Source organism: Hyla sarda, chromosome 11, assembly GCF_029499605.1.
Source record: "Hyla sarda isolate aHylSar1 chromosome 11, aHylSar1.hap1, whole genome shotgun sequence".
NCBI classification, from domain to species: Eukaryota; Metazoa; Chordata; class Amphibia; order Anura; family Hylidae; genus Hyla; species Hyla sarda.
The window spans coordinates 103,804,861-103,825,253 of NC_079199.1; the positions used below are offsets into that span (position 1 = coordinate 103,804,861).

The 20,393-nt window shown below is 54.8% G+C and overlaps 1 protein-coding gene across 1 annotated transcript; it reads left to right on the plus strand.

The window, feature by feature from the left end:
• The first annotated feature begins 5,515 nt into the window (after positions 1-5,515).
• Positions 5,516-18,326, plus strand: GLMP (glycosylated lysosomal membrane protein). Its single transcript, XM_056546936.1, has 6 exons — positions 5,516-5,673; positions 15,889-16,146; positions 16,266-16,469; positions 17,044-17,262; positions 17,342-17,619; positions 18,062-18,326. The coding sequence occupies exons 1-6, from the start codon at positions 5,593-5,595 to the stop codon at positions 18,228-18,230; spliced, it is 1,209 nt and encodes a 402-aa protein (XP_056402911.1). The 5' UTR covers positions 5,516-5,592; the 3' UTR covers positions 18,231-18,326.
• Positions 18,327-20,393: the final 2,067 nt, after the last annotated feature.

Sequence of the window (20,393 nt, forward strand, 5' to 3'; positions counted from 1 at the left end):
GGCGTGGTGTGACGTCACGATCCGCGCAGCCCCCACCTAGCGTTTGGAACAAAAGTGGCAGTGACTTCACGACCCGCGCAGCCTGCACCCAGCGTTAGGAACAAAATGTTCCAAAAGCTGGGGCAGTGGAGTACCCCTTTAAAGGGGTACTCCTGTGGAAAACTTATTTCATTTTTATTTTATTTTTTTTAATCAATTGGTGCCAGAAAGTTTGTAAATTACTTCTATAAAAAAAAAAAAATATCTTAATCCTTCAGCACTTATTAGCTGCTGAATAATACAGAGGAAATTATTTTCTTTTTTGAACACAGAGCTCTCTGCTGACATCACGAGCACAGTGCTCTCTGCTGACATCTCTGTCCATTTTAGGAACTGTCCAGAGCAGCATATGTTTTCTATGGGGATTTTCTCCTATTCTGGACAGTTTTTAAAATGGACAGAGATGTCAGCAGAGAGCTCTGTGTTCCAAAAAGAAAATAATTTCCTCTGTAGTATTCAGCAGCTAATAAGTACTGGAAGGATTAAGATTTTTTTTTTAATGGAAGTAATATACAAATCTGTTTAACTTTCTGGCACCAGTTGATTTAAAAAAAATAAAATAAATAAATCCTCGGGAATACCCCTTTAAGTCAATGGATTGTAGACGTTATAGGCATCGTTATGGACAGAAGAGACACTGTAGGCATCGTTATGGACAGAAGTAGACGTAGGCACCGTTATGGACAGAAGAGACACTGTAGGCATCGTTATGGACAGAAGTAGACGTAGGCACCGTTATGGACAGAAGAGACACTGTAGGCATCGTTATGGACAGAAGAGACGCTGTAGGCACCGTTATGGACAGAAGAGACGCTGTAGGCACCGTTATGGACATAAGTAGACGTTGTAGGCATCGTTATGGACAGAAGTAGACGTTGTAGTCACCGTTATGGACAGAAGAGACACTGTAGGCACCGTTATGGACAGAAGTAGACGTTGTAGGCACCGTTATGGACAGAAGTAGACGCTGTAGGCACCGTTATGGACAGAAGTAGACTTTGTAGGCATCGTTATGGACAGAAGTAGACGTTGTAGGCACCGTTATGGACAGAAGAGACACTGTAGGCACCGTTATGGACAGAAGTAGACGTTGTAGGCATCGTTATGGACAGAAGTAGACGTTGTAGTCACCGTTATGGACAGAAGAGACACTGTAGGCACCGTTATGGACAGAAGTAGACGTTGTAGGCACCGTTATGGACAGAAGTAGACGCTGTAGGCACCGTTATGGACAGAAGTAGACGTTGTAGGCACCGTTATGGACAGAAGTAGACGTTGTAGGCACCGTTATGGACAGAAGTAGACGTTGTAGGCACCGTTATGGACAGAAGTAGACGCTGTAGGCACCGTTATGGACAGAAGAGACACTGTAGGCATCGTTATGGACAGAAGAGACGCTGTAGGAACCGTTATGGACAGAAGTAGACGTTGTAGGCACCGTTATGGACAGAAGAGACGCTGTAGGCACCGTTATGAACAGAAGAGACGCTGTAGGCACCGTTATGAACAGAAGAGACGCTGTAGGCACCGTTATGAACAGAAGTAGAAGCTGTAGGCACCGTTATGGACAGAAGAGACGCTGTAGGAACCGTTATGAACAGAAGTAGACGCTGTAGGCACCGTTATGGACAGAAGAGACGCTGTAGGCACCGTTATGAACAGAAGTAGACGCTGTAGGCATCGTTATGGACAGAAGAGACACTGTAGGCACCGTTATGGACAGAAGAGACGCTGTAGGCATCGTTATGGACAGAGGAGACGCTGTAGGCACCGTTATGAACAGAAGTAGAAGCTGTAGGCACCGTTATGGACAGAAGTAGACGCTGTAGGCACCGTTATGAACAGAAGAGACGCTGTAGACACCGTTATGAACAGAAGTAGATGCTGTGGGCACCGTTAAGGACAGACATAGACTCTGTAGGCACCGTTATGGACAGAAGAGACACTGTAGGCACCGTTATGGACAGAAGAGACGCTGTAGGCATCGTTATGGACAGAAGTAGATGCTGTGGGCACCGTTAAGGACAGACATAGACTCTGTAGGCACCGTTATGGACAGAAGAGACGCTGTAGGCACCGTTATGAACAGAAGTAGACGCTGTAGGCATCGTTATGGACAGAAGAGACACTGTAGGCATCGTTATGGACAGAAGAGACGCTGTAGGCACCGTTATGGACAGAAGAGACGCTGTAGGCATCGTTATGGACAGAAGAGACGCTGTAGGCATCGTTATGGACAGAGGAGACGCTGTAGGCATCGTTATGGACAGAAGAGACGCTGTAGGCATCGTTATGGACAGAGGAGACGCTGTAGGCATCGTTATGGACAGAAGAGACGCTGTAGGCATCGTTATGGACAGAAGAGACGCTGTAGGCATCGTTATGGACAGAAGACACGCTGTAGGCACCGTTATGGACAGAAGTAGACGCTGTAGGCACCGTTATGGACAGAAGTAGACGCTGTAGGCACCGTTATGGACAGAAGAGACACTGTAGGCATCGTTATGGACAGAAGAGACGCTGTAGGAACCGTTATGGACAGAAGTAGACGTTGTAGGCACCGTTATGGACAGAAGAGACGCTGTAGGCACCGTTATGAACAGAAGTAGATGCTGTAGGCACCGTTATGGACAGAAGAGACGCTGTAGGCACCGTTATGGACAGAAGAGACGCTGTAGGCACCGTTCTGGACAGAAGTAGACGCTGTAGGCACCATTATGGACAGAAGAGACGCTGTAGGCACCGTTATGAACAGAAGAGACGCTGTAGGCACCGTTATGAACAGAAGAGACGCTGTAGGCACCGTTATGAACAGAAGAGACGCTGTAGGCACCGTTATGAACAGAAGTAGAAGCTGTAGGCACCGTTATGGACAGAAGAGACGCTGTAGGAACCGTTATGAACAGAAGTAGACGCTGTAGGCACCGTTATGGACAGAAGAGACGCTGTAGGCACCGTTATGAACAGAAGTAGACGCTGTAGGCATCGTTATGGACAGAAGAGACGCTGTAGGCACCGTTATGGACAGAAGAGACGCTGTAGGCATCGTTATGGACAGAGGAGACGCTGTAGGCACCGTTATGAACAGAAGTAGAAGCTGTAGGCACCGTTATGGACAGAAGTAGACGCTGTAGGCACCGTTATGAACAGAAGAGACGCTGTAGGCACCGTTATGAACAGAAGTAGAAGCTGTAGGCATCGTTATGGACAGAAGAGACGCTGTAGGCACCGTTATGAACAGAAGTAGACGCTGTAGGAACCGTTATGGACAGAAGTAGACGTTGTAGGCACCGTTATGGACAGAAGAGACGCTGTAGGCACCGTTATGGACAGAAGTAGACGCTGTAGGCACCGTTATGAACAGAAGTAGACGCTGTAGGCACCGTTATGAACAGAAGTAGACGTTGTAGGCACCGTTATGGACAGAAGTAGACGCTGTAGGCACCGTTATGGACAGAAGTAGACGCTGTAGGCACCGTTATGGACAGAAGAGACGCTGTAGGCACCGTTATGAACAGAAGTAGACGCTGTAGGCATCGTTATGGACAGAAGAGACACTGTAGGCACCGTTATGGACAGAAGAGACGCTGTAGGCATCGTTATGGACAGAGGAGACGCTGTAGGCATCGTTATGGACAGAAGAGACGCTGTAGGCATCGTTATGGACAGAAGAGACGCTGTAGGCATTGTTATGGACAGAAGAGACACTGTAGGCACCGTTATGGACAGAAGAGACGCTGTAGGCACCGTTATGGACAGAAGTAGACGCTGTAGGCACCGTTATGGACAGAAGAGACGCTGTAGGCATCGTTATGGACAGAAGTAGATGCTGTGGGCACCGTTAAGGACAGACATAGACTCTGTAGGCACCGTTATGGACAGAAGAGACGCTGTAGGCACCGTTATGAACAGAAGTAGACGCTGTAGGCATCGTTATGGACAGAAGAGACACTGTAGGCATCGTTATGGACAGAAGAGACGCTGTAGGCACCGTTATGGACAGAAGAGACGCTGTAGGCATCGTTATGGACAGAAGAGACGCTGTAGGCATCGTTATGGACAGAAGAGACGCTGTAGGCATCGTTATGGACAGAGGAGACGCTGTAGGCATCGTTATGGACAGAAGAGACGCTGTAGGCATCGTTATGGACAGAGGAGACGCTGTAGGCATCGTTATGGACAGAAGAGACGCTGTAGGCATCGTTATGGACAGAAGAGACGCTGTAGGCATCGTTATGGACAGAAGTAGACGCTGTAGGCACCGTTATGGACAGAAGTAGACGCTGTAGGCACCGTTATGGACAGAAGTAGACGCTGTAGGCACCGTTATGGACAGAAGTAGATGCTGTGGGCACCGTTAAGGACAGACATAGACGCTGTAGGCATCGTTATGGACAGAAGAGACACTGTAGGCACCGTTATGGACAGAAGAGACGCTGTAGGCACCGTTATGGACAGAAGAGACGCTGTAGGCACCGTTATGAACAGAAGTAGACGCTGTAGGCATCGTTATGGACAGAAGAGACGCTGTAGGCACCGTTATGAACAGAAGTAGACGCTGTAGGCACCGTTATGGACAGAAGTAGACGCTGTAGGCACCGTTATGGACAGAAGTAGATGCTGTGGGCACCGTTAAGGACAGACATAGACGCTGTAGGCATCGTTATGGACAGAAGAGACACTGTAGGCACCGTTATGGACAGAAGAGACGCTGTAGGCACCGTTATGGACAGAAGAGACGCTGTAGGCACCGTTATGAACAGAAGTAGACGCTGTAGGCATCGTTATGGACAGAAGAGACGCTGTAGGCACCGTTATGAACAGAAGTAGACGTTGTAGGCATCGTTATGGACAGAAGAGACACTTTAGGCATCGTTATGGACAGAAGAGACGCTGTAGGCATCGTTATGGACAGAAGAGACGCTGTTTATTGAAATAATGGACCGAACTGGAGATCCTGTAGAGCCTTGTGTATCCGCAACTACCTCTAACACATGGAATCCAAATATCTGTAAGATGGTTTTTCCCCAGGCTCTCTGGGCATGCCTGGGAGTTGTAGTTTTGCAGCAGCTGGAGGCACCCCTGGTTGAGAAACACTGAGCAATACTATATACTATTATATAGTCCAACATGCTGGGAGTTGTAGTTTTGCAACAGCTGGAGGCACCTCTGGTTGGGAAACACTGTACTAGAGGATCCAGATGCCTTGGGCCGTGCCTCCTCCTTACCCTCGCTGGGAGTTGTAGTTTTGCAGCAGCTGGAGGCACACTAGTTGGGAAACACTGATCTATAGGAATGAATTGAGGCGGTTGCCCATAGCAACTATTGCGCCTAATTTCCCAGAAGGCTGCTGGGGCTGGTTTGTTACTCAGGAATAAGGGGACTTTGGCCATCTATTGTGTTTTGGGCCCTAAACTTCCCTTTAATTTTGTTTTTAGTTTTGATATATAGTGCACTTCGCCTTTAAGAGCTCTGGCTCCTCCCCCTCGGGCTGCGGTCAGCTGACTGCGAGTCACATGCCTCGGGCGGAAGCGCCGGTGCCGGACAACAGTCATGTGTACGCGGGTCTGGCTGCTGCTCCTGGTCGGGGCGCTGGGGGTCCGGGGGGCCCCTGAGGACGAGGAGACCCGCCAGGTGAGGACAGCGGGGGGCGCTGTAGAGTAACCTACTGCAGTTTGCGGAGACTACAACTCCCACAATCCCCCGGGAGGCTGGGGAACAGCTGGCGGCGGTTATTATGGCTCGTGCTTCTTTGGGCAGGCTGGGAGTTGTAGTTCCCGAGCTCTAGGGGGGCTTATAGCACCTGGGGGCCGCATGTGAACTATGATTTGATGCTGGGACCTGTAGTTCCACATTGTACAGTTATGTCCCACAGGCTTTGTTTTCTGTCTTGCTGGGATTTGTAGTTCTCCCCCAGTATATGCAGTGGGGGGGGGGGGGGGGGGGGGGGGAATCTCCAGGGGGAGGGGCTAAGGTGTTTTTCTCAGCAGCTCTGACCCTGACTCATCAACCAGAAACTCATTGGCCCCTCCCCCAGCACTGGCCCCGCCCACTTCACCTGAAGAGGAACTGATACCAGTGCAGTGTGTACAGAGTCCAAAAGGTCCTGAGGGGTCGGACGTTACATATAGGGGTCCTCTCCTGTCTCTGAGGGGTCGGACGTTACATATGGGGGTCCTCTCCTATCTCTGAGGGGGCGGACGTTACATATCGGGGTCCTCTCCTGTCTCTGAGGGGTCGGGCGTTACATATCGGGGTCCTCTCCTGTCTCTGAGGGGTCGGACGTTACATATGGGGGTCCTCTCCTGTCTCTGAGGGGTCGGACGTTACATATAGGGGTCCTCTCCTGTCTCTGAGGGGTCGGATGTTACATATCGGGGTCCTCTCCTGTACTGAGGGGTCGGACGTTACATATGGGGGTCCTCTCCTGTCTCTGAGGGGTCGGGCGTTACATATGGGGGTCCTCTCCTGTCTCTGAGGGGTCGGACGTTACATATAGGGGTCCTCTCCTGTCCTCTCTGAGGGGTCGGACGTTACATATAGGGGTCCTCTCCTGTCTCTGAGGGGTCGGACGTTACATATAGGGGTCCTCTCCTGTCCTCTCTGAGGGGTCGGACGTTACATATAGGGGTCCTCTCCTGTCTCTGAGGGGTCGGACGTTACATATGGGGGTCCTCTCCTGTCTCTGAGGGGTCGGACGTTACGTATGGGGGTCCTGTCTCTGAGGGGGCGGACGTTACATATAGGGGTCCTCTCCTGTCTCTGAGGGGTCGGACGTTACATATAGGGGTCCTCTCCTGTCTCTGAGGGGTCGGACGTTACATATAGGGGTCCTCTCCTGTCTCTGAGGGGTCGGACGTTACATATAGGGGTCCTCTCCTGTCTCTGAGGGGTCGGACGTTACATATAGGGGTGCTCTCCTGTCTCTGAGGGGTGGGACGTTACATATGGGGGTCCTCTCCTGTCTCTGAGGGGTCGGACGTTACATATAGGGGTCCTCTCCTGTCCTCTCTGAGGGGTCGGACGTTACATATAGGGGTCCTCTCCTGTCTCTGAGGGGTGGGACGTTACATATGGGGGTCCTCTCCTGTCTCTGAGGGGTCGGACGTTACATATAGGGGTCCTCTCCTGTCCTCTCTGAGGGGTCGGACGTTACATATGGGGGTCCTCTCCTGTCTCTGAGGGGTCGGACGTTACATATGGGGGTCCTCTCCTGTCTCTGAGGGGGTCGGACGTTACATATAGGGGTCCTCTCCTGTCTGAGGGGTCGTACGTTACATATGGGGGTCCTCTCCTGTCTCTGAGGGGTCGGACGTTACATATGGGGGTCCTCTCCTGTCTCTGAGGGGGCGGACGTTACATATAGGGGTCCTCTCCTGTCTCTGAGGGGTCGGACGTTACATATGGGGGTCCTCTCCTGTCTCTGAGGGGTCGGACGTTACATATGGGGGTCCTCTCCTGTCCTCTCTGAGGGGTCGGACGTTACATATAGGGGTCCTCTCCTGTCTCTGAGGGGTCGGACGTTACATATAGGGGTCCTCTCCTGTCTCTGAGGGGTCGGACGTTACATATAGGGGTCCTCTCCTGTCTCAGGGGTCGGACGTTACATATGGGGGTCCTCTCCTGTCCTCTCTGAGGGGTCGGACGTTACATATGGGGGTCCTCTCCTGTCCTCTCTGAGGGGTCGGACGTTACATATGGGGGTCCTCTCCTGTCCTCTCTGAGGGGTCGGACGTTACATATGGGGGTCCTCTCCTGTCTCTGAGGGGTGGGACGTTACATATGGGGGTCCTCTCCTGTCTCTGAGGGGTCGGACGTTACATATGGGGGTCCTCTCCTGTCTCTGAGGGGTCGGACGTTACATATAGGGGTCCTCTCCTGTCTCTGAGGGGTCGTACGTTACATATGGGGGTCCTCTCCTGTCTCTGAGGGGTCGGACGTTACATATGGGGGTCCTCTCCTGTCTCTGAGGGGGCGGACGTTACATATAGGGGTCCTCTCCTGTCTCTGAGGGGTCGGACGTTACATATGGGGGTCCTCTCCTGTCTCTGAGGGGTCGGACGTTACATATGGGGGTCCTCTCCTGTCCTCTCTGAGGGGTCGGACGTTACATATAGGGGTCCTCTCCTGTCTCTGAGGGGTCGGACGTTACATATAGGGGTCCTCTCCTGTCTCTGAGGGGTCGGACGTTACATATAGGGGTCCTCTCCTGTCTCTGAGGGGTCGGACGTTACATATGGGGGTCCTCTCCTGTCCTCTCTGAGGGGTCGGACGTTACATATGGGGGTCCTCTCCTGTCCTCTCTGAGGGGTCGGACGTTACATATGGGGGTCCTCTCCTGTCCTCTCTGAGGGGTCGGACGTTACATATGGGGGTCCTCTCCTGTCTCTGAGGGGTGGGACGTTACATATGGGGGTCCTCTCCTGTCTCTGAGGGGTCGGACGTTACATATGGGGGTCCTCTCCTGTCTCTGAGGGGTCGGACGTTACATATAGGGGTCCTCTCCTGTCTCTGAGGGGTCGGACGTTACATATGGGGGTCCTCTCCTGTCTCTGAGGGGTCGGACGTTACATATAGGGGTCCTCTCCTGTCTCTGAGGGGTCGGACGTTACATATAGGGGTCCTCTCCTGTCTCTGAGGGGTCGAACGTTACATATGGGGGGGTCCTCTCCTGTCTCTGAGGGGTCGGACGTTACATATAGGGGTCCTCTCCTGTCTCTGAGGGGTCGGACGTTACATATGGGGGTCCTCTCCGGTCTCTGAAGGGTCGGACGTTACATATGGGGGTCCTCTCCTGTCCTGAGGGGTCGGACGTTACATATAGGGGTCCTCTCCTGTCCTCTCTGAGGGGTCGGACGTTACATATGGGGGTCCTCTCCTGTCTCTGAGGGGTCGGACGTTACATATGGGGGTCCTCTCCTGTCTCTGAGGGGTCGGACGTTACATATGGGGGTCCTCTCCTGTCTCTGAGGGGTCGGACGTTACATATAGGGGGTCCTCTCCTGTCTCTGAGGGGTCGGACGTTACATATAGGGGTCCTCTCCTGTCTCTGAGGGGTTGGGCGTTACATATGGGGGTCCTCTCCTGTCTCTGAGGGGGTCGGACGTTACATATGGGGGTCCTCTCCTGTCTCTGAGGGGTCGGGCGTTACATATGGGGGTCCTCTCCTGTCTCTGAGGGGTCGGACGTTACATATGGGGGTCCTCTCCTGTCCTCTCTGAGGGGTCGGACGTTACATATAGGGGTCCTCTCCTGTCTCTGAGGGGTCGGACGTTACATATAGGGGTGCTCTCCTGTCTCTGAGGGGTCGGACGTTACATATAGGGGTCCTCTCTGAGGGGTCGGACGTTACATATAGGGGTCCTCTCCTGTCTCTGAGGGGTCGGACGTTACATATAGGGGTCCTCTCCTGTCCTCTCTGAGGAGTCGGACGTTACATATAGGGGTCCTCTCCTGTCTCTGAGGGGTCGGACGTTACATATGGGGGTCCTCTCCTGTCCTCTCTGAGGGGTCGGATGTTACATATGGGGGTCCTCTCCTGTCCTCTCTGAGGGGTCGGATGTTACATATGGGGGTCCTCTCCTGTCTCTGAGGGGGCGGACGTTACATATGGGGGTCCTCTCCTGTCTCTGAGGGGTCGGACGTTACATATGGGGGTCCTCTCCTGTCTCTGAGGGGGCGGACGTTACATATGGGGGTCCTCTCCTGTCTCTGAGGGGTCGGACGTTACATATGGGGGTCCTCTCCTGTCCTCTCTGAGGGGTCGGACGTTACATATAGGGGTCCTCTCCTGTCTCTGAGGGGTCGGAGGTTACATATAGGGGTCCTCTCCTGTCTCTGAGGGGTCGGACGTTACATATGGGGGTCCTCTCCTGTCCTCTCTGAGGGGTCGGACGTTACATATAGGGGTCCTCTCCTGTCCTCTCTGAGGGGTCGGACGTTACATATGGGGGTCCTCTCCTGTCTCTGAGGGGTCGGACGTTACATATGGGGGTCCTCTCCTGTCCTCTCTGAGGGGTCGGACGTTACATATAGGGGTCCTCTCCTGTCTCTGAGGGGTCGGACGTTACATATAGGGGTCCTCTCCTGTCTCTGAGGGGTCGGACGTTACATATAGGGGTCCTCTCCTGTCTCTGAGGGGTCGGACGTTACATATGGGGGTCCTCTCCTGTCCTCTCTGAGGGGTCGGACGTTACATATGGGGGTCCTCTCCTGTCCTCTCTGAGGGGTCGGACGTTACATATGGGGGTCCTCTCCTGTCCTCTGAGGGGTCGGACGTTACATATGGGGGTCCTCTCCTGTCTCTGAGGGGTGGGACGTTACATATGGGGGTCCTCTCCTGTCTCTGAGGGGTCGGACGTTACATATAGGGGTCCTCTCCTGTCTCTGAGGGGTCGGACGTTACATATAGGGGTCCTCTCCTGTCTCTGAGGGGTCGGACGTTACATATGGGGGTCCTCTCCTGTCCTCTCTGAGGGGTCGGACGTTACATATAGGGGTCCTCTCCTGTCTCTGAGGGGTCGGACGTTACATATGGGGGTCCTCTCCTGTCTCTGAGGGGTCGGACGTTACATATGGGGGTCCTCTCCTGTCCTCTCTGAAGGGTCGGACGTTACATATAGGGGTCCTCTCCTGTCCTCTCTGAGGGGTCGGACGTTACATATGGGGGTCCTCTCCTGTCTCTGAGGGGTCGGACGTTACATATGGGGGTCCTCTCCTGTCTCTGAGGGGTCGGACGTTACATATGGGGGTCCTCTCCTGTCTCTGAGGGGTCGGACGTTACATATGGGGGTCCTCTCCTGTCTCTGAGGGGTCGGACGTTACATATAGGGGTCCTCTCCTGTCCTCTCTGAGGGGTCGGACGTTACATATGGGGGTCCTCTCCTGTCTCTGAGGGGTCGGACGTTACATATAGGGGTCCTCTCCTGTCTCTGAGGGGTCGGACGTTACATATGGGGGTCCTCTCCTGTCTCTGAGGGGTCGGACGTTACATATAGGGGTCCTCTCCTGTCTCTGAGGGGTCGGACGTTACATATAGGGGTCCTCTCCTGTCTCTGAGGGGTCGAACGTTACATATGGGGGGTCCTCTCCTGTCTCTGAGGGGTCGGACGTTACATATAGGGGTCCTCTCCTGTCTCTGAGGGGTCGGACGTTACATATGGGGGTCCTCTCCGGTCTCTGATGGGTCGGACGTTACATATAGGGGTCCTCTCCTGTCCTCTCTGAGGGGTCGGACGTTACATATGGGGGTCCTCTCCTGTCTCTGAGGGGTCGGACGTTACATATGGGGGTCCTCTCCTGTCTCTGAGGGGTCGGACGTTACATATGGGGGTCCTCTCCTGTCTCTGAGGGGTCGGACGTTACATATAGGGGGTCCTCTCCTGTCTCTGAGGGGTCGGACGTTACATATAGGGGTCCTCTCCTGTCTCTGAGGGGTCGGGCGTTACATATGGGGGTCCTCTCCTGTCTCTGAGGGGGTCGGACGTTACATATGGGGGTCCTCTCCTGTCTCTGAGGGGTCGGGCGTTACATATGGGGGTCCTCTCCTGTCTCTGAGGGGTCGGACGTTACATATGGGGGTCCTCTCCTGTCCTCTCTGAGGGGTCGGACGTTACATATAGGGGTCCTCTCCTGTCTCTGAGGGGTCGGACGTTACATATAGGGGTCCTCTCCTGTCCTCTCTGAGGGGTCGGATGTTACATATGGGGGTCCTCTCCTGTCTCTGAGGGGTGGGACGTTACATATGGGGGTCCTCTCCTGTCTCTGAGGGGTCGGACGTTACATATAGGGGTCCTCTCCTGTCCTCTCTGAGGGGTCGGACGTTACATATAGGGGTCCTCTCCTGTCTCTGAGGGGTCGGACGTTACATATAGGGGTCCTCTCCTGTCCTCTCTGAGGAGTCGGACGTTACATATAGGGGTCCTCTCCTGTCTCTGAGGGGTCGGACGTTACATATGGGGGTCCTCTCCTGTCCTCTCTGAGGGGTCGGATGTTACATATGGGGGTCCTCTCCTGTCTCTGAGGGGTTGGACGTTACATATGGGGGTCCTCTCCTGTCTCTGAGGGGGCGGACGTTACATATGGGGGTCCTCTCCTGTCTCTGAGGGGTCGGACGTTACATATGGGGGTCCTCTCCTGTCTCTGAGGGGGCGGACGTTACATATGGGGGTCCTCTCCTGTCTCTGAGGGGTCGGACGTTACATATGGGGGTCCTCTCCTGTCCTCTCTGAGGGGTCGGACGTTACATATAGGGGTCCTCTCCTGTCTCTGAGGGGTCGGAGGTTACATATAGGGGTCCTCTCCTGTCTCTGAGGGGTCGGACGTTACATATGGGGGTCCTCTCCTGTCCTCTCTGAGGGGTCGGACGTTACATATAGGGGTCCTCTCCTGTCCTCTCTGAGGGGTCGGACGTTACATATGGGGGTCCTCTCCTGTCTCTGAGGGGTGGGACGTTACATATGGGGGTCCTCTCCTGTCTCTGAGGGGTCGGACGTTACATATGGGGGTCCTCTCCTGTCTCTGAGGGGTCGGACGTTACATATAGGGGTCCTCTCCTGTCTCTGAGGGGTCGGACGTTACATATGGGGGTCCTCTCCTGTCTCTGAGGGGTCGGACGTTACATATAGGGGTCCTCTCCTGTCTCTGAGGGGTCGGACGTTACATATGGGGGTCCTCTCCTGTCCTCTCTGAGGGGTCGGACGTTACATATAGGGGTCCTCTCCTGTCCTCTCTGAGGGGTCGGACGTTACATATGGGGATCCTGTCCTGTCTCTGAGGGGTCGGACGTTACATATGGGGATCCTGTCCTGTCTCTGAGGGGTCGGACGTTACATATAGGGGTCCTCTCCTGTCTCTGAGGGGTCGAACGTTACATATGGGGGTCCTCTCCTGTCCTGAGGGGTCGGACGTTACATATAGGGGTCCTCTCCTGTCCTCTCTGAGGGGTCGGACGTTACATATGGGGGTCCTCTCCTGTCTCTGAGGGGTCGGACGTTACATATGGGGGTCCTCTCCTGTCTCTGAGGGGTCGGACGTTACATATAGGGGGTCCTCTCCTGTCTCTGAGGGGTCGGACGTTACATATGGGGGTCCTCTCCTGTCCTCTCTGAGAGGTCGGACGTTACATATAGGGGTCCTCTCCTGTCTCTGAGGGGTCGGAGGTTACATATAGGGGTCCTCTCCTGTCTCTGAGGGGTCGGACGTTACATATGGGGGTCCTCTCCTGTCCTCTCTGAGGGGTCGGACGTTACATATAGGGGTCCTCTCCTGTCCTCTCTGAGGGGTCGGACGTTACATATGGGGGTCCTCTCCTGTCCTCTCTGAGGGGTCGGACGTTACATATGGGGGTCCTCTCCTGTCTCTGAGGGGTGGGACGTTACATATGGGGGTCCTCTCCTGTCTCTGAGGGGTCGGACGTTACATATGGGGGTCCTCTCCTGTCTCTGAGGGGTCGGACGTTACATATAGGGGTCCTCTCCTGTCTCTGAGGGGTCGGACGTTACATATAGGGGTCCTCTCCTGTCTCTGAGGGGTCGGACGTTACATATAGGGGTCCTCTCCTGTCTCTGAGGGGTTGAACGTTACATATGGGGGTCCTCTCCTGTCTCTGAGGGGTCGGACGTTACATATAGGGGTCCTCTCCTGTCTCTGAGGGGTCGGACGTTACATATGGGGGTCCTCTCCTGTCCTCTCTGAGGGGTCGGACGTTACATATGGGGGTCCTCTCCTGTCTCTGAAGGGTCGGACGTTACATATAGGGGTCCTCTCCTGTCCTCTCTGAGGGGTCGGACGTTACATATGGGGGTCCTCTCCTGTCTCTGAGGGGTCGGACGTTACATATGGGGGTCCTCTCCTGTCTCTGAGGGGTCGGACGTTACATATAGGGGTCCTCTCCTGTCTCTGAGGGGTCGGACGTTACATATAGGGGGTCCTCTCCTGTCTCTGAGGGGTCGGACGTTACATATAGGGGTCCTCTCCTGTCTCTGAGGGGTCGGGCGTTACATATGGGGGTCCTCTCCTGTCTCTGAGGGGGTCAGACGTTACATATGGGGGTCCTCTCCTGTCTCTGAGGGGTCGGGCGTTACATATGGGGGTCCTCTCCTGTCTCTGAGGGGTCGGACGTTACATATGGGGGTCCTCTCCTGTACTGAGGGGTCGGACGTTACATATAGGGGTCCTCTCCTGTCTCTGAGGGGTCGGACGTTACATATAGGGGTCCTCTCCTGTCCTCTCTGAGGGGTCGGACGTTACATATAGGGGTCCTCTCCTGTCCTCTCTGAAGGGTCGGACGTTACATATAGGGGTCCTCTCCTGTCCTCTCTGAGGGGTCGGACGTTACATATGGGGGTCCTCTCCTGTCTCTGAGGGGTCGGACGTTACATATGGGGGTCCTCTCCTGTCTCTGAGGGGTCGGACGTTACATATGGGGGTCCTCTCCTGTCTCTGAGGGGTCGGACGTTACATATAGGGGGTCCTCTCCTGTCTCTGAGGGGTCGGACGTTACATATGGGGGTCCTCTCCTGTCTCTGAGGGGTCGGACGTTACATATGGGGGTCCTCTCCTGTCTCTGAGGGGGTCGGACGTTACATATGGGGGTCCTCTCCTGTCTCTGAGGGGTCGGACGTTACATATGTGGGTCCTCTCCTGTCTCTGACGGGTCGGACGTTACATATAGGGGTCCTCTCCTGTCCTCTCTGAGGGGTCGGACGTTACATATAGGGGTCCTCTCCTGTCTCTGAGGGGTCGGACGTTACATATAGGGGTCCTCTCCTGTCCTCTCTGAGGGGTCGGACGTTACATATAGGGGTCCTCTCCTGTCCTCTCTGAGGGGTCGGACGTTACATATCGGGGTCCTCTCCTGTCTCTGAGGGGTCGGACGTTACATATAGGGGTCCTCTCCTGTCTCTGAGGGGTTGGACGTTACATATGGGGGTCCTCTCCTGTCCTCTCTGAGGGGTCGGACGTTACATATGGGGGTCCTCTCCTGTCTCTGAGGGGTCGGACGTTACATATAGGGGTCCTCTCCTGTCTCTGAGGGGTCGGACGTTACATATGGGGGTCCTCTCCTGTCTCTGAGGGGGTCGGACGTTACATATGGGGGTCCTCTCCTGTCTCTGAGGGGTCGGGCGTTACATATAGGGGTCCTCTCCTGTCTCTGAGGGGTCGGACGTTACATATGGGGGTCCTCTCCTGTCTCTGAGGGGGTCGGACGTTACATATGGGGGTCCTCTCCTGTCTCTGAGGGGTCGGACGTTACATATAGGGGTCCTCTCCTGTCTCTGAGGGGTCGGACGTTACATATAGGGGTCCTCTCCTGTACTGAGGGGTCGGACGTTACATATAGGGGTCCTCTCCTGTCTCTGAGGGGTCGGACGTTACATATAGGGGTCCTCTCCTGTCTCTGAGGGGACGGACGTTACATATGGGGGTCCTCTCCTGTCTCTGAGGGGGTCGGACGTTACATATGGGGGTCCTCTCCTGTCTCTGAGGGGTCGGGCGTTACATATAGGGGTCCTCTCCTGTCTCTGAGGGGTCGGACGTTACATATGGGGGTCCTCTCCTGTACTGAGGGGTCGGACGTTACATATAGGGGTCCTCTCCTGTCTCTGAGGGGTCGGACGTTACATATAGGGGTCCTCTCCTGTCTCTGAGGGGTCGGACGTTACATATGGGGATCCTGTCCTGTCTCTGAGGGGTCGGACGTTACATATAGGGGTGCTCTCCTGTACTGAGGGGTCGGACGTTACATATGGGGGTCCTCTCCTGTCTCTGAGGGGTCGGACGTTACATATAGGGGTCCTCTCCCTTTTCTTCCATCCTATATAGTAATGATGTTTTCTCTCTTTATAGATTTACCTGCAGTTTAACCCCGGCTTTTCCAACTCCTCAGTGAATTTGCTGCACACCCGGGCAGTGGGGAATGGCAGCACCATCCACTATGTTTGGAGCACTATTGGAGCCCCCACAGTCCTTCTCATCTATACAGAGACCCCACATAGTGACCTGCGGGTCAACTGGACCAAACTCCTCTCCTCGGACCCCTCGGGAGCCATCACCATGGACCCAGCAGACAGCGTGCTGTACTCCACCGCCCTCACCTTCACCAGGGTAAGTGCTCAGGGTTATAGGTCAATAACTTTCAGTAGACATATACATTTCTCTGCAGCTGTCACCCAGCTTTCCTCTAGCCCTGAATGGTAACTCAGTCCTTCTCTTTCCTTCCCCAGATATTTGAATATAGAGACGTGAACAACACGGCCAACTTCTCTGGCACTGCAGAAAAGTACTTTTACCCCCCCTATGACCTGGGCAACTTTGTGTGGGAGAACGCCAACGACACCCTGAACGCCTCCTCCTCCTCCTTCCGTCTGACGGGGGTCGACCAATCCGATCCCACCGGGAGCTTCAGAAATGGAAGTGTCAGCTTCAGGGTGAGTACTAATGTGTTCACCCCCTCGATCCCTGCTACCCCTCGCTGCCGATCCCTGCTACCCCTCGCGCTGGCGCTGCCGATCCCTGCTACCCCTCGCGCTGGCGCTGCCGATCCCTGCTACCCTTCGCGCTGGCGCTGCCGATCCCTGCTACCCCTCGCGCTGGCGCTGCCGATCCCTGCTACCCCTCGCGTTGGCGCTGCCGATCCCTGCTACCCCTCGCGTTGGCGCTGCCGATCCCTGCTACCCCTCGCGCTGGCGCTGCCGATCCCTGCTACCCCTCGCGCTGCTGATCCCTGCTACCCCTCGCGTTGGCGCTGCCGATCCCTGCTCACATTCTGTCACTTTAAGATTAATGTCTGATTTTTACCAGCCCTTATTCTAGTGTTTCCCAACTAGGGTGCCTCCAGCTGTTGCAAAACTTCAATTCCCAGCATGCCCGGACAGCCTTTGGCTGTCCGGGCATGCTGGAAGTTGTAGTTTTGCAACAGATGGAGGCACCCTAGTTGGGAAACAGTACCTTACTCTGCAGACTCCCCCCTCGGTATTGACCTCTTGCTCCTCCCCCCTTAAGGTATCTGCATACGACAGACCCGGACGAGATGCCTCCGCGCCGCGGCTCCTTCACACCGCCAACTGCACCAAGCTGGAGTTCATGATCTCGGGGGTCCAGCCGCGGGGAAACCACTCGCGTTTTGCTCTGGAGATGGTGACGCTAGAGAAGAAATCGGGACACAAGAAGGTGCGGTCTGTCCGCTCCATAGATGATGAGTACACGCCGACCATTTTTGAGGTACGAGGCGCTGGTTGGGGAGCAGTCATATTGGGGATCGTACTGATAACATGCGCTCATACTGTCTGTTTATCCCCAGGTGGTAGAGCTGGTGTCTGATGCCCCCAATGCCAGCCATGCCCGTGGCTATTTCCAGTGGAAATCTGTGGCGTACGGGTCAGTCAATGGCACCAGGGCAGACTCTCTCCCGTGTGCTGTGTACAAACCTCACAATATGAACGGGACGCTGCCAGTGCCCAGTATTATCCAGGCCTTCTATGGGGAGCAGCTGAGCAGCCAATACAACCTGCAGGCTCTAAACGTGTCTTATGGGATCGCAGATGGGGACTTCTATGACAAAAACAAGTTCCTAGGATGGTGAGTGTGCCCCCGAGTGTCGGCGCGTCGCTGTCCTGTGCCCCCGAGTGTCGGCGCGTCGCTGTCCTGTGCCCCCGAGTGTCGGCGCGTCGCTGTCCTGTGCCCCCGAGTGTCGGCGCGTCGCTGTCCTGTGCCCCCGAGTGTCGGCGCGTCGCTGTCCTGTGCCCCCGAGTGTCGGCGCGTCGCTGTCCTGTGCCCCCGAGTGTCGGCGCGTCGCTGTCCTGTGCCCCCGAGTGTCGGCGCGTCGCTGTCCTGTGCCCCCTAGTGTCGGCGCGTCGCTGTCCTGTGCCCCCTAGTGTCGGCGCGTCGCTGTCCTGTGCCCCCGAGTGTCGGCGCGTCGGGCCCCCCCCACCCCGATTGTCGTTGTGTCATTATTGTGTCCGTGTTTGTCTCGATCTTTGCTTCTGGTTTCATTATGGTAATGAGGGATTCTTTGTCGCAGGTCGGTGCTGGTCGGGTACGGCGCTCCTCCTCGTGACTCTTTCTCCATCTTGGTCATCTGTATCATGGCAGTGGCGCTGGGGATACCATTGTTGCTACTGATAATGGGCGCCATCTTGGTCTTATTCATGAAGAAGCAAGCTTTCACCATCTATGAGCCCATCAACTAAAGGCCGGGCCCACTGACAGCGCCCCCATCATTGCACATACTGACGTTTACACAGCAATAAACCAGGGTGCCAGTTGGCGCCAATTCAGGGATCTACCAGGCGGATGGTTCAGTAGTTTTATTTACAGGATGAATCTGTGATCGGCCTCATGAACCCTCCGGGTGACGCACAAGAGGCCACGACATCTGCTGAATCGTTCTGCCAGTAATATTGCCTTCCTCCTCGCGGTTGTACCGCACATGTGACCGCCATTCCTGGATGACCCCCCCCCCCCCAATCACTACAACCGTGAGCCCGATGTGCCAACAACACCGCCCTAATGGCCATTAGCCGCCTTTCAAGTGTCCACCTTAATTCCCTGACCAATCAGAGTTCAGCTTTTATTTTCTAAATTCCACTGGATAATGAAAGCTCATTTGTTTGGTTTCTACGGGCAACCATTGTGTTCTATGAGGCTTTTGAATTCAGAATCTTTATTTGTACTCCTCAGATTGAGTTATTACATCTGTATTCCAACCTTACAGGAGCCTCCGCGTAACAATATATCATGTAAAATCTACATTTTTGCACCATTGTGGCTGGACTTACCCTCAGGCAGCGTTCACTAACCTCTGGCGCTCCAGCTGAACTACATCTCTCAGCATGCCTGGAGCGTTCTGGGGGTCGTAGAGAGCCGCAGGTTGGAGACCGCTGGTTTCTGGCCAGTTTCATGTGAGTTCGTCACGGGAATTTTTGCGTCCGTATTACAAAGCGCCGGTCCCCACATGACTTGTTTTTGTTGAACTGAACCGAAATGTTCGTAATACGGGCGCAAAAAAATTACATGGAATGAAACCAGCCGACAGAGTATTCTTTTTGTTTCCATAAAGCCCAGACCCCATAGCCCTGTGCTGTGACCCCCTGAGGCCCGGACCCCATAGCCCTGTGCTGTGACCCCCTGAGGCCCGGACCCCATGGCCCTGTGCTGTGACCCCTGAGGCTCGGGCCCCATGGCCCTGTGCTGTGACCCCCTGAGGCCTGGGCCCCATAGCCTTATGCTGTGACCCCTGAGCCCAGGACCCCATAGCCCTGTGCTGTGACCCCCTGAGGCCCGGACCCCATAGCCCTGTGCTGTGACCCCCTGAGGCCCGGACCCCATGGCCCTGTGCTGTGACCCCTGAGGCTCGGGCCCCATGGCCCTGTGCTGTGACCCCCTGAGGCCCGGGCCCCATAGCCTTATGCTGTGACCCCTGAGCCCAAGACCCCATTGCCTTATGCTGTGTCCCCCTGAGGCCCGGACCCCATAGAAATGGGCTGTGTCCCCCTGAGGCCCGGACCCCATATCCCTGTGCTATGACCCCATAGCAATGGGCTGTGTCCCCAAGGCCCAGACCCCATAGTAATGAGCTATGTCCCCCAAGACGCGGACCCTATAGCCCTGTGCTGTGACCCCTGAGGCCTGGACCCCATAACAATGTGCTTAAACCCCGTAGCCCTATGCTGTGACCCTGGAGGTCCAGACCCCATATCCCTGTGCGGTGACCCCCAAGACCCGGACACGATAGCCCAGTGCTGTCACCTTTGAGGCCCGGACCCCATATTCCTTTAGTATTAGATCCTGTAAGGTGAGTCCTCCATGGATGATAGAGGCCGCTGTCATTAGAGGGTCCCCCTGCCATTAATGGGGGGACTCGGTCTGTACTATGGTTAGGTAGGTGGGACATGTCACAGTAACATCCATGTGATGCCAGGACACAAGGTCTCCAGACGGCTTGTCTTCTTCCCATAGTGCATCTCTTCCCCATACACCAGGCTGCCATGTCAAGTTTTTCGGCAGTTTGCTTTACAGCAGTTCTTCTGTGAGATCAGACCAGATGGGTCTTTCGGTCCCCAGTCACCCTTGGACACTTAGTCGGTACTAACCACTACACCAGTGTTTTCTAGCAAGCCTCCAGCTGTTGAAAAACTACAACTCCCAGCATGCCCGGACAGCCAACGGCTGTCCGGGCATGCTGGGAGTTGTAGTTTTGCAACAGCCGGAACCATACTGCAAACACCCAACAAGACCGGACATGTTATGGCTCCTCCGTGTAAGGCATGACCCCATTTTTATTTTAGTAACGTTCTGTTGTATTATGTCTTTAGACTCCAGTCACAGCCAAAGCTGCATCCACGATTCACTTG

What these genes read in the sequence shown, in the direction of transcription:
- GLMP (XM_056546936.1), top strand. Translation starts at nt 5,593, where the DNA reads ATGTGTACGCGGGTCTGGCTGCTGCTCCTGGTCGGGGCGCTGGGGGTC. An exon ending in AGGACGAGGAGACCCGCCAG is followed by an intron (nt 5,674 to 15,888) that starts GTGAGGACAGCG and finishes CTCTCTTTATAG; the next exon opens with ATTTACCTGCAGTTTAACCC. An exon ending in ATGGAAGTGTCAGCTTCAGG is followed by an intron (nt 16,470 to 17,043) that starts GTGAGTACTAAT and finishes TCCCCCCTTAAG; the next exon opens with GTATCTGCATACGACAGACC.